Below are 13,190 nucleotides of genomic sequence, written 5' to 3' on the forward strand. Positions count from 1 at the left end.
GTACTGTGTGGTTGGTTGTTCGGGTTGTACACTATACAAGGGCTGAGTGGAACCTGAAACCCCATCTGTGCATGTTGGCTGTTTATGGACCCAGGTCATGCTGCTGCCAGTGTGTCTACCCAAAGACATCTCATAGGCCAGCAGAGGCCCTGGGTCCCTAGGCCAAAACCTAGCAGTGGGAATGATCTGGAGAGAGGCCCAGGGAGATGGATGAGGAATCATCTGAAGAGGCAGTGATGGGCAGTGGGGGGCTTGGAAGGGAGAGACCCTCTCAGAAAGGCGGGGTCGGGGGGGGGGGGCATTCGTGTTCAAGGGACCTGGGTGGATTCCTGACATCTGGGTGCCCCTGTGTGTCAGCCCCACAGCAGCCACGCTCACCGCCATTGAGCAGCTGGTACTCCACGCTGTAGCCCTGCAGTGCCCGCTCACACTGTGGCTCCTGCCAGCTCACTTTCAGAGATGTGGGTCCCAGGGCTGAGAATACCAGACGGGTGGGTGTGTTGGGCACACCTGCAGCCATGCGGGAACCTGGAGACAGGAGGCCACAGTCAGCCGGTGTTGGGGGGTGGGGTCTGGGCAGGAGTCCTGGTTCCAGCCCCGACCACCCTCATATGTAGCATCTGCTGACCGCTGGCCAGGCGGCCCACTCACCCTACAACACCCTGTCCAGGCCACCCAGCACCTCCCGAATATCCTCAGAGGGGGTGCGGGCCCTGACCGTGCCGAGGAGGGTGAGCCCATGAGTCGGCCGGCCCCCCACTCTCCTCCACTGGCCTGGCCCCTCTCCTGCCCCAGCCCCAGCCCGGCACCCTGGAAGGACAGAGGCTGTTAGGCACCAGCACTGATGTGGATGGAATGGAGGATAAGGTGGCGTGGGCAGTGGCAGCGGCGGGTGGATGGGTGACAGATGGAGCAGGACAGCTGTGCAGACACAGGATGGCCACCCCTGTACTACCTGGACCACAAGAGGGCGCTGTTGGCTGTCCAGCCAGGATTATAGAGTCTCTTGAGTCCCCGGAGGGGGGGACCCGCTTCATCTGAGCCCCACTCCGGGACCCCAGGGCCCAGGACAGCGGAAGCCTGCTCCTCCCATGTTCCCAGATGGGAGGGAGGCCTAGGGCAGGACAAAACGAGAGTGAGGGGCAGGAAGTGTGTGTGTCGGGAATGCGCAGTAAGGGGACAGCAGGCTGGCAGCCGAGCCTACGGGAGCTGGGAGAGAGGAAGGGTTAGCGGGAGAGGCAGGGGAATGGCAGGTACTCACTCTGGGAGGAGAGGGAGGTGAGGGTCGAGTAGTCCCTGGGCAGCGTGGCCGAGTGTGAGTGTTCCGTGCGGGTCAGCGAGTGGTAGTCCCGCGTGAGAGTGGAGGACGTGCTCAGCACGCGGTGGGGCAGGTGTGGGCTCAGGTGGGTGCCGTAGGCGGCGTTGCTCACGGTCATCCTGTGCAGGGAGTTGGCACTGCCTGGGAAGGCAAATTCCATCCGCCCGTTCACCAGGTGCTCTGCGGGGGAGAGCAGGGTCACCGGGCCGGCCCGCATCAGACCCGGAGCCCTGAGGGGCAGGCTGCGGCCCTGGGAATTCCTGGGATTACCTACCCTCTGGGGGCCCTTGGCATAAAAACAACCAGCCTCCCTTGGCCCACCAGGGACAGAGGTCCCTGGAGGAGTCCAAGGGGCGCCCCCCCAGGCTTCTGCAACTCAAGTCCTCTGGCCTGGCAGGATGCCACCACGGATGGCCGCTGACCTCAGCCGGGGACTCACTGCCCCTGCAGTCAGTCCCGCCCTGGGGAGAGCCCCAACGCCTGCCCTCGGGTCCCCTGAGGCCTCTGAGGGTCTCCTTGGGCACCAGGGCCTGCCCCCTGCACACAACAGACTTGGAAGTTTGGGGGCATCCAGCTCTGGGGAGAGCTCCAACGCCTGCCCTGGAGTCCCCTGATTTTGGGGTGGCGGCCACGGTGGGCTCTGGCCGGACCCCAGAGGCAGCAAATCAGCGAGCCTAGGTGGGTACGGGTCAGGGCGGGCCGGTCACCTCCCTCCCCGCCTGCGCCCCGCGCGCCCCCATCGGCGGCGCCGTCGTCCGGGGGCCCGCGGGGCGGCTCGGCGGAGTCGGAGGAGCGCCGGCTGCTGGCCGACAGGCGCGGGATGAGCTCCGGGGGCAGCCGCCACGTGACGCGCCGCAGGTCCAGCTCCTCCCCCAGCAGGGGCTCGAACTTCCAGCCGCCGCCTTGGGAACAACGAAGGGCCGCGTTGGCACCGCCGGGGGGCGCGGAGGGGCCGGGGCGGAGGAGGCCGGCGGCGCTGCGACGTGAGCCCGTCCTCCGGCTCTCTGGGATCCCGGTGTGCGCAGGGGAGCCCGGCGGCAGGCGAGGCCCTCAGCCCGAGGTGGAAGAGGGCAGGCTGGGCCCCAGCTGGCGAGGGAAGACCCCAGGACCAGGGCCCTGGCTCTGTCGCCAGCCGTGAGGACTCCTGCTCTGAGCCTCAGTTTCCCGTCTGGATAGCGGAGGGAGTGAGGGCTCCCCTGCCTGCCTCCCAGTGCCTCCCAGGCAGCTGAGCTGGGGCACCTGATTGGTACCAGGTGCTCTTTACCTCCGAGCCTCAGAACCCTCAAGACCCCTGGGCTTGGGTTCCTTAAACCCAAGCTTGACCCCGTGGAAGGCTGGTACAGGCAAGGATGGAAGAAAATATTACAAATCCTGGAGGATTTTCACTCATGGTAGTGTGTGAGTGGCATCCCATTTCACAGGTCAGAAAACTGAGCCACAAAGAGGGTAAGTGATTCATCTGAATTCCTGAAGTGGAGCCAGAGCTAAAATTGAGTCCCCCAGAGTCCCAGTCGAGGGCTCTTTGCATCACATTGTACAGGAATCAAGGAGGGAGGAGGAGCAGGGCCAGTGTGGGGAGACACTGCTTTGTGAGCCCCAGAGCCAGGTGTTCTCTGGGGCTCCTGGGCCAGGCTTGCCTCCTCCCCGTAGCCCTACCCCTGGGGGGTGGCCAGATTCCATGGCGTAGCTGGTGAACTGTGTACCAGCCTCAAAACTGTGTTTCCAGTTCCATGTGCACGAGCCTGTGTGCGTGTGCCCCAAGCACGTCTGTCTGCCTGTCCTCACACAGACGGGCACACAATTCACATGGTCCACGTCGGCTTTGTCCCCTCTGTATCCAGAGCTAGCATGGTGCCTGCCGAACCGTGGGCTTTGCAGATACTCGTCTGGGGCTGAGAGGGGACTTTTAGCGTGACCTTTATGCCCAGAGCTCACTGGCCCCTTTGCTCTCTCTGGATACCAGTGATGGCCCCACCCTCTACCCAGGACCCCCACTTCCTCGCAGGGATCGCAGGCCCACTCACCAGTGTCATCGGAGACGCTGGGCCTCTGGCTGCCGGCCGGGGAGCGGAGCACGTCGTCGCTGTACATGAGGAAGCTTTCGTAGTCTTCCCCGCTCTGGGCGTCCACGATGGGGATGTCCGGGATGATGGGGACTGCAGGGTGGGAGGGGCTGAGCCAGGGCCCCAGCCTCGGCCTCCTGCCCGCCGCCCCTGTCCACCCTGTGCCTCCCTGCCCACCACTCACTGGACATGGGCCGCTTGGGCTGGGTGGCCAGGTTGATGATGGCCTCCCGCTCTGGCCCCCAGCCTGCCCCGTTGCGAGCCTTGACCGTGTAGCGGTACGGCTGGGACTCCCGCAGGTTCTCAATGAGCAGTGTCCGCTTCTTGGGGCTGTCCACCAACACCTTCTTCATGGGCCCGATGGGTCCTGGGGCAGGGAGAGCACTTCAGAGGGGCCAGCCAGCTTCTGGCCTGCGCCCTGCCTCTGATGCACCAGGACTGTCACACAGCCCCTGAACCGCAGCCAGGGGTTTGGGAACAAGGCAGGGAGTGAGCAACTGTTGAACCCCAGCTGCGTGCCAAGCCCTGAGAACCTGGGCATGACTGGCTTAGAGAAGTGTCACCAAGCCTCCACCGGGCTCATCGCTAAGTTAAGTGGCAGAGACAGACTAGACTCAAGTCGGCCCCACTGTCACCTCTACCAGTTGGTAAAGGGTCCTGCGTCCATGTGTGTCTGTCTGAGGCTGACTCCAGAGGTGAGGGCATCCTCACCACCTGTGCCCCACTGTCTACAACCAAACCCCAAATGCTCTGTTAAGGAATCAAAAGTAGAGACATTCGGATACCGGCCCCCCACCCCGCCCTGTGGCTACCCTGGTCACCTGGGCAAGGATGGGAGGAGAGAGGCAGGCCTGAACCTGCATCTGAAGACAGGCTGAGGCTTGTGAGAGCTGAGGACACCAGGGTGGAGTAGAGGTTACATGAGAGTCATTTAGCTGAGAGCAGAGAGGAAGCAGCCTTCCTCCCCAACACCTAGAAGCGTGGACATACAGCCCTGGGAGAGAGAAGGAAGAGACCCTAGGCTGCTCTGAGCAAGTTACGGTGCCCCCGATGTGACAAGATGGGGCCCTCTATGTTGGAAGACACCTGGGAGACAAGAAAATGTCCCAGTTTCCAAGGGGTCCAAAGGAAGGCTCTGGAAAACAACACCTACTAAGCTTGATGCTGTTTGTCTGTTTGCCATACCATGTGGCATGGGGGATCTTAACTCCCCGACCAAGGATCGAACCCGTGCCCCCTGCAGTGGAAGCTGGGATTCTTAACCACTGGATGGCCAGGGAAGTCTCTTGATGCTATTTGATAAGAAAACAGCTGTGTTCGAGTCCCTCCCATCAGGAAGCATACACGAGCCTCCTAGACAGCTTCCTCCACAAGAGGGCAGACAGCAGTATCAAGCAGTATCAACAGTATTTCATCTTGTGGAACTGAAAACCACAGCCACAGAAAGACAGAGAAAATGAAAAAGCAGAGGACTTTGTACCAGATGAAGGGACAGGATAAAACCCCCGAAAAACAACCAAATGAAGAGGAGATAGGCACCCTTACAGAAAAAGAATTCAGAATAATGATGGTGAAGATGATCCAGGACTTTGAGAAAAGATTGGATGCAAAGATCGAAAAGTTTACCAAAGACCTAGAAGAACTAAAGAGCAAACAAACAGAGATATGCAACACAATAACTGCAATGAGAAATACACTAGAAGGAACCAACAGCAGATTAACTGAGGCAGAAGGGCGAATAAGTGACCTGGAAGACAGAATGGCGAAAATCACTGATGCGGAAAAGAATAAGGAAAAAAGAATGAAAAGAACTGAAGACAGCCTAAGATACCTCTGGGACAATGTTAAACGCACCAACATTTGCATTATAGGGGTCCCAGAAGGAGAAGAGAGAGAGAAAGGACCTGAGAAAATATTGGAAGAGATTATAGTTGAAAACTTCCCTAACATGGGAAAGGAAATAGCTACCCAAGTCCAGGAAGTGCAGAGAGTCCCAGGCAGGATAAACCCAAGGAGAAACACCCCAAGACATATAGTAGTCAAATTGACACAAATTAAAGACAGAGAAATGTTATTAAAAGCAACACGGGAAAAACAACAAATAACATACAAGGGAACTCCCATAAGGGTAACAGCTGATTTCTCAGCAGAAACTCTGCAAGCCAGAAGGGAGTGGCATGATATATTTAAAGGGATGAAAGGGAAGAACCTACAACCAAGAATACTCTACCCAGCAAGGATCTCATTCAGATTCGACGGAGACATCAAAAGCTTTACAGACAAGCAGCAGCTAAAAGAATTCAGCACCACCAAACCAGCCCTACAACAAATGCTGAAGGAAGTTCTCTAAGTGGGAAACAGAAGAAAAGGACCTACAAAAACAAACACAAAACAATTAAGAAAATGGTAATAGGAACATACATATTGATAATTACCTTGAATGTAAATGGACTAAATGCACCAACCAAAAGACACAGACTGGCTGAATGGATACAAAAACAAGACCCATATATAGGCTGTCTACAAGAGACCCACTTCAGACCTAGGGACACACACAGACTGAAAGTGAGGGGATGGAAAAAGATATTCCATGCAAATGAAAATCAAAAGAAAGCTGGAGCAGCAATAGTCATATCTGATAAAATAGACTTCAAAATAAAAAATGTTACAAGAGACAAGAAAGGACACTACATAAAGATCAAGGGATCCATCCAAGAAGAGAAGATAACAATTATAAATATATATGCACCCAATATAGGAGCACCTCAATACATAAGGCAAATGCTAACAACGATGAAAGAGGAAATACAAGGCAGAAATAGAGACACAGGTGTAGAGAACAAACACATGGACACCAAGTGGGGAAAGCGGGGAGGGTTGGGGGGGAATGAATTGGGAGATTGGGATACCAAATTGTACACTCTAAATATATGCTGTTTATTGTCTGTTAACTGCATCTCAATAAAAGTACTTAAAAAAAAAAAGCTGTGTTCCAAAAATTGGCTGATGTTGGGCTGTCAGCCCAGGGGAGGTCTCTACCTGCTGAGGTGGGGGCTGCCCTTGGCCCACCCCCTTACATCTCTGTCCATCAGGGGGAGAAGGGAAGGGGGCCACCCCAAAGTGCTGATGCTCTTGGGCCAGGAGGTCTGCCTCTCACATTCATGACACAGCAGAGGCCTCAGCAGGGGCTAAAGCCGTGGGCTGAAATCACTCCTGGTATTAAAGGCTGTCAGAAGAGACTTCCTGACAGTGGTCCATGGGTGGACCAGGTGCTGTACACTCAGAATGAGCCCAGGATGTGATGTAGCTGCCGAGAAGGTTGTGCTTGGTCGGTCAGGCTAGTAAAGAACAAGGAGCCTGAGGCCCAGAACAAGCCTGCTGCCCTCTGCCCTGTTGGGCCACCCTGGAGGTGCTAAGCCTGACCCACTTTAGGGTCCACAGATGGCATCTGAGGATGGTAATAAGCTCTCCATCCCTGGGATGGACCAAGCAGAGGTGAGAGCACAAGGAGGAGGGCCCTGCACCAGGCGAGAGGCGGGACCAAGTTCCCTCAAATAGTTTCTCATCCTGACAACTGGCAGGGTTGTCCCTCCCTTCCAGGACTGGGAGAAAAATAATAGTTCTGCCAGGTGCTCTGGCCTAGGGCTGCCAGATAAAATACTGCATGAACTGTAGTAGAAAAATTATTGTTTATTTAAAGTTCAGGGCGTCCTCTGCTTTTATTTGCTAAATCTGTCAACTCTACTCTGGCGCTAAGAGAACCAGGTAGAATTGAGCCATTCTAGTTACTTGTGTGGGCAGCACCCCTGGACCTGTGACCCCACTGCACATAATCTCAGGTCTTCCATCCCCACCTGCCCTGGGAGCTTCTCGGTTTGGCTTTGGAATGCAACTCAGCCCAAACCAGACCACAAACCTAACGATGCCCCAGGCAACCAGATATATGGACTCATCTACTGAGCAGCATGGCTGTGACCTCCTCCCCTCCCTGGGGGCAGAAGGAGAGGACCAGATCCTTACGGTTGTCCTCGTTGACTAGGCCGTAGCAGACCTCATAGGCTGTGATCTCGCCGTTGGTCTCAGCTGGCTCAGCCCAGCTCAGCTGGGTCACCGTGGAGGAGACGACGTTGAAGGCCAGACGCCCTGGCTCGCTGGGTACTGGGGGGGAAGGGATGCAGGAGGAGAGCTGTCAGCAGAGAGGGGGCAGAGTTCTGAGCGGGGACAGGGCTGCGTACGCTGGCATCAGGTGGGCGGACGGACAGACGTGGCAAGGCCTCACCTTCCTGGTGGGTGCAACAGGACACGAGGGAGCTGTAGGGGCCCTCGCCCTGTGCCCCGTAGGCGCACACCTTCATCTCGTAGTCACAATACGGGTACAGGTTGGTGAGCTCCACCGAGGGCACCTTGCTGTCAAGGAGGTGGGCTTCGGACTCGGAGTCACCCTGGATCCAGTACTTCACCTGCTCCCAGGACGGGGCTGGTCAGTGGGGAGCAGCTGGCAGAGCCGATCACCCCTCCACTGAGCCCTGTCCTTACGGTCCCCTTTGCACACAGACACGGAGGGGGTGAGTGACCTGCCAAGGTCCACGCAGCAGGGCTGGGACAGAGCAGAGGTGTCTCCGGGCTGGTGGGGCCACATTCCAGGAAATTCCCTCTCCCTCAGGGCACAGATGGGGCTCCCCCCGTCCACTGAGGCCAAACGTGCCCTCTCCTCTCCCTCAAGGGCCCTCTGCCCCCTGGTGGCCCACCTCCCGACTATGTGCCCGGCGTCCCCATCCACCGCCCTCATTGCCCCCCACCTTACCCGGTACCCTGTCGGCTTGCCAGGAGGGGGCAGCCAGTTGAAATGGATCTTCCGGGACCCCGCGGCCTTGGCATTGGGGTTCTGTGGGGCACCCAGGTCACCCCGGGAGGGTGGGGGTGATGACAGGGTCTGGTTCATTAAGGTCCCGTCCAGTTCCTCTGTAGTGGGTCAAGTCAGGACAGGGCAGCCAGTTGAGAAACCCTCTGCTTTGATGGGGCAGGAACCCAACCTCACCACCAGGGGGCGCCAGAAGCCCAGTTAAATACAAAGACTCCTTCCCTGCACCCCCTCAACTGAGACCTGCCAAAGGGGTCGCTGTAGGGCTGGGCCCCCATTGGTAAAGCACAGGGCATCCTGCCAAACTTGGTGGGGGGCCCTGGAGGGATGAGAGGGAGGAGGGAGTTTGCCCTTTTTCTCTGGCAGCCAAGGGAGTGTCCCATGTGAGAACACTTGCTCCTCCCAACGCCCTCCCTCACCCCCTCACCCCAAGACGACTCCTCCTCCCCCATCTCGGCAAGCCTCCCCTCCAAGTGGGCTCACAGACTCCACTATACAGTTCTAAGGACCTATAAGAACTGTTTCACCCCTTCTGGGAACACCTGCATTTTAGCTGGAATTAAGGCTGCAGTCAAAGGGCTAAGGCCTAGTGGTGGGATTCACGGCCAGCAGCAGGCCGGTGGCCACATGACCCCAGCCTCTCTGACCGAGAATAGGGTTGCCAGGTAAATGCAGGATGCCTAGTTACACTGGAATTTCAGATAAGCAAGAAATACTTTTTAAGATAAGTATATCCCAAGTAGTGCACGGGACATACTTATACCACAAATGTGATTGTTATTTATCTGAGGTTCAAATTTAACTGAGCATCCTGTATTTTTACCTGCTGAGACTGTCAAGAAGCCCCCGGCCCTCCCTCCCCACCCGCTTAAGCTGACCCCTGGCTCTGCCTACCTCGGTCCCCAATGATGACAGTGGCAGACTGAGGCTGGCCCAGACGGGCCCCAAACTTGGGGTTGCTGAGTTGGATGTAGAAGCGGCGGGTCTGGCGGCCCTGCAGGAGGGAGTCCATCTCCTGCTGCTCCAGGAGCTTCACCTGCAGCTCCTTCCAGGTCTCCCCAGGTTGGAACAGCAGTTCGCCCTCTGCGGGGATGTAGTCCTAGGATTGGGAAGGGGTTGGGGTCAGACCAGGCCTGGGAGATGAGTCACGTCCACACACTGCACCCCAACCTCACAGATAACAGAGACTCTCACACACAGACTGTCCCACGTGGACGTGGAATGGCTCATGTTTCTACAGCACCTCTTGTGCATCAAGCACTTTACAAATATTAGCTTATTTACTCCTCAGGGCAGTGTGAGGTAGAGATATTATTGTCCCCATTTTACAGATGAGAAAACTGAGGCACACAGAGGTGAAGAAACCTACCAAGTTCACACAGGTAGTTGTGGTGGAGCTGGGATTTGAACCAAGGCACAGAGACAGGGATGCAGATATGGAGGGTCCCACCCAGGGAGGCACTCAGCTGGGGCAGCTGAGATTTGCAGGCGCCACCCAGGGAGGGAGGAACTGTTTACTGCATTGGGGCTCTGAAGTCTGGATTCCACTAGCCCTCAGCCCCTGCCTCCCAGGTGGTGTGCTTCCAACATCTCTAGCTTCTTTTTTTTTTTCTCTCAAAGCCCCAGAGCTTTCCTGAGCATCCCAGGATGCGTGTGTACCTGGGTGGGACAGATTAACTGCAAGGTGGGTGTGTGTGTGAGAATCCTTCTCACAGGACGCCACTAAGTGGTGCTGCAAACTAACATTCAATTCCAGGCACCGCTAGTCAGGCCTGCTGTGCAAAGAGGGACAAACTCAAAGGGTACAAAACCCAGGAAGTGAGCAAAGCAGGAGTCACCTGCAAGACAACTGACCCGGGGGTAGGGTGGCGGGGGAAATGCTTCAAAAATGTCCAAAGCACAAAAGACAAAGCTGGCAATTACTCTAGATTAAAGAGACAAAAGGGGCTTCCTAGGTGGCGCAGTGGTTAAGAGTCCGCCTGCCAATGCAGAGGTCACGGGTTTGATCCTAGCTCCAGGAAGATCCCACATGCCGCGGAGCAACTAAGCCCGTGTGCCAAAAAAAAATAAAAATAAAAAAAAATAAAGAGACAAAAGACACATGCCAACAAATGCAGTGCCAGACCCTTGATTGGTTCCTGGACTGGGGCGGGAAGCTATAAAGGACATTACCGGGACATGTGAACGTGGGGGGATCCGAATAGGGACTAATTATTAGTTACGAGGACAATGTGACACTTCTTAAGTTTGGTGACTCTGTCGTAGTTAGGCAGAGTGATGTTGTTCTTAGCAGGCACCTGCGGAAGGGTTTAGGGTCTACATGATGTCTGCAGCTTACCTTGAACATCAGCCAACAAAAGTAAACCAAACACTCTCTTCCCCTCTCTCTACAGTTTTAATTATAGAGCTATAGATACGTCTCTCTATATACCTGCATGTGCACAACTATATAGGAAGAGAGAAAGCAACTATTAACAATGGGTGAATCTATGTAGAGAGTAAATGGGTGCTAAACTTTTATTTATTTATTGGCTGTACCTCGTGGCCTGTGGGATCTTAGTTCCCTGACCAGGGATTGAACCCACGTCCCCTGCATGGGAAGGAGGAGACTTAACCACTGGACCACTGAGGAAGTCCAATGGGTGCTAATTTTATTAGTCCATTTGTCTGTAGGTTTGAAGGTTTTCAAAATAAAAAGTGGAGAAATAACAAAAATGTTTCAAAAAATAATCCAATATCAAAGGATCTTTATAAAAGCATAACAGGATAGCCACAATCTCTATCATATGGCATATTCAGTGAAAAGTTAGGGACACCCAAATTCCTCTTTGGAATTTCTATTGGGAGCGTTAGAGTACTAATAAGAACTGTTCCTACTGAAGGAGAGAAGAATAGGGAGTACGTCGGGATCTTCTGAGCACACACTTGCTCCCACGATTGCCAAGTGGGCCAGTGAGACTAGACTTTCTTACTTTTTGACTGAAGTTTTGATATGAATATTTTTAGTTTTAAAGTGTTGGTGATAGGTATAAAATAGATAATAAGGACCTACTGTATAGTACAGGGAATTCTACTCAATACTCTATAATGACCTATATGGGAATAGAATCTAAAAACGAGTGGATATGTGGACATGTATAACTGACTCACTTTGCTGTACAGCAGAAACTAACGCAACACTGTAAATCAACTATGCTCCAAAAAATTAATTTTTAAAAATGTTGGTAATACAGAATTCCCTGGTGGTCCAGTGATTAGGACTCTGCGCTGTCACTGCCGTGACCCTGGGTTTGGGTTTGATCCCTGGTTGGGGAACTAAGATCCCACAAGCTGGGCAACACAGCCAAAAAACCACCATAAAATGCTGGTTATAAATTTAGAAAAACAAACAGACCTGTAAGCCAAACCCAGCACCCCCACCACCTGGATTTGGCTGTTCCCAAGACCGGGGCCCAATGATAAAGGGGACACTGCTCCTGCGGCATGGCCCACAGAGGGCAGCCTGGCAAAGACAGCCTGGGGACAAGGGGCCTGTGATCCCACGTCAAGAAGCGCAGAGTCCTGGGACTTCCCTGGTGGTGCAGTGGTTAAGACTCCGCCTGCTAATGCAGGGGACCCGGGTTTGAGCCCTGGTCCGGGAGGATCCCACATGCCTTGGAGCAACTAAGCCCATGCGCCACAACTACTGAAACCTGCGCACCTAGAGCCTGTGCTGCACAACAAGAGAAGCCACTGCAATGAGAGGCCCACGCACCACACTGAAGAGTAGCCTCCGCTCACAACTAGAGAAAGCCTGCACACAGCAACGAAGACCCAACGCAGCCAAAATAAATAAATAAATAAATTTTTTTAAAATTAAAAAAAAAAAGAAGCCCAGGGTCCCTGGACTGGGGCACACGGGGCATCTATGTCTCTGTGACGAGTCTGCCTGTCCTGGTGGATCCTGGGATAGTGGGAGGGGGACACGGATGGTTTGGACACGAGACCTTACTCAGGGTGTCACTGGTCCTTTTGGTAAGCAAGACACCCCTGCTGCAGGGTGGCAGGGCAGGTGGACGTGTCCTTGGGAGCCCAGCCAGTGGCACCACCAGAGACTCAGGCAGCTGCCATGTCCTGATCTCACCGGCCCTTGGGATGTGCCCTTGACCCCGTGGCGGAGACTCACCCGGTTGCCCTGCGCTGTGTTGTCCTGCGTGCGGTAGGAGACCTGGGACTTGCCGTTGTCCAGGATGCGCCTCACGACGGGGATGCGGGCCACGTGCTCCCCGCCGCTGACCAAGTACTCGGGCTGCTCGAAGGACACGATCCCGCTGGCTGCAAGGAGCCAGGCGCCAGTCAAGGGGCTTGGCCACAGTCCCTTCTCAGCCCCCACCCTCCCTCTGGCCCAGCCCAGCCCAGACTGCAGGAGTCTGCTTGTCATCCCTCTCTGGGGAGGGCAGAGGAAGGGGCTGGAAAAGTCTTCCAGGAAAAGTTGACAGGGCTGGAACGGTGTCCAGCTAACATCCTGGAAGGGTCAGGGCAGAGAAAGGAGGCCAGGCAGGGGCAAGACCAGAGATGATGGCTGAGACCGAGGGCTGGGGCAGAGTAGGCCTAAGTCCTGGGGTCCTGGAGCAGGTGGGGAGGAGGGGTCAGGGACCAGAACAGACCCTCTGGATGCAGGAAGGACGGTTATCAACAAGTCCAGATTCCCTGAGGAACTAGCAGGGACGGCACCGTGGGTGACAGCGGTGTGACGCCTTGCCCACCCCTCTAGGCAGGCTTGGGCAGTGGGACCCCCCGTCCCCTTCCTGCTCTGATGCCCTGGCATCCTAGGGGGCCCTCCAGTCTCCAAGTTCAAAGGCCATAGGGAAAGAACAAAGAGAGGGACACGGGACAGCTCCAGGAGGATGCAGCACCCTCTGGTGATTATAAGAAGCTCCCACACTGAGTGCTTACTCCCAGGCACTGG

At 55.4% G+C, this 13,190-nt stretch overlaps 1 protein-coding gene across 5 annotated transcripts in view; it reads right to left on the reverse strand.

The window, feature by feature from the left end:
* ITGB4 (integrin subunit beta 4) overlaps nucleotides 1–13,190 on the reverse strand; it is a 31,877-nt gene that overhangs the window by 1,551 nt on the left and 17,136 nt on the right. For 2 of the 5 annotated variants that reach the window (XM_057714104.1, XM_057714105.1), the window contains 10 exons: nucleotides 12,408–12,556; nucleotides 9,137–9,341; nucleotides 8,186–8,343; nucleotides 7,661–7,841; nucleotides 7,402–7,539; nucleotides 3,566–3,748; nucleotides 3,343–3,474; nucleotides 2,026–2,220; nucleotides 1,262–1,498; nucleotides 379–528 (listed from right to left, as the gene is read on the reverse strand). In XM_057714104.1, coding sequence (XP_057570087.1) covers nucleotides 379–528; nucleotides 1,262–1,498; nucleotides 2,026–2,220; nucleotides 3,343–3,474; nucleotides 3,566–3,748; nucleotides 7,402–7,539; nucleotides 7,661–7,841; nucleotides 8,186–8,343; nucleotides 9,137–9,341; nucleotides 12,408–12,556 — 1,728 coding nt within the window. Of the gene's footprint in view, nucleotides 1–378; nucleotides 529–955; nucleotides 1,115–1,261; nucleotides 1,499–2,025; nucleotides 2,221–3,342; nucleotides 3,475–3,565; nucleotides 3,749–7,401; nucleotides 7,540–7,660; nucleotides 7,842–8,185; nucleotides 8,344–9,136; nucleotides 9,342–12,407; nucleotides 12,557–13,190 lie in introns of all 5 variants that reach the window. The other 3 variants (XM_057714108.1, XM_057714107.1, XM_057714106.1) reach the window with 3 other exon arrangements.

Source organism: Hippopotamus amphibius, chromosome 17, assembly GCF_030028045.1.
Source record: "Hippopotamus amphibius kiboko isolate mHipAmp2 chromosome 17, mHipAmp2.hap2, whole genome shotgun sequence".
Taxonomy (NCBI): Eukaryota; Metazoa; Chordata; class Mammalia; order Artiodactyla; family Hippopotamidae; genus Hippopotamus; species Hippopotamus amphibius.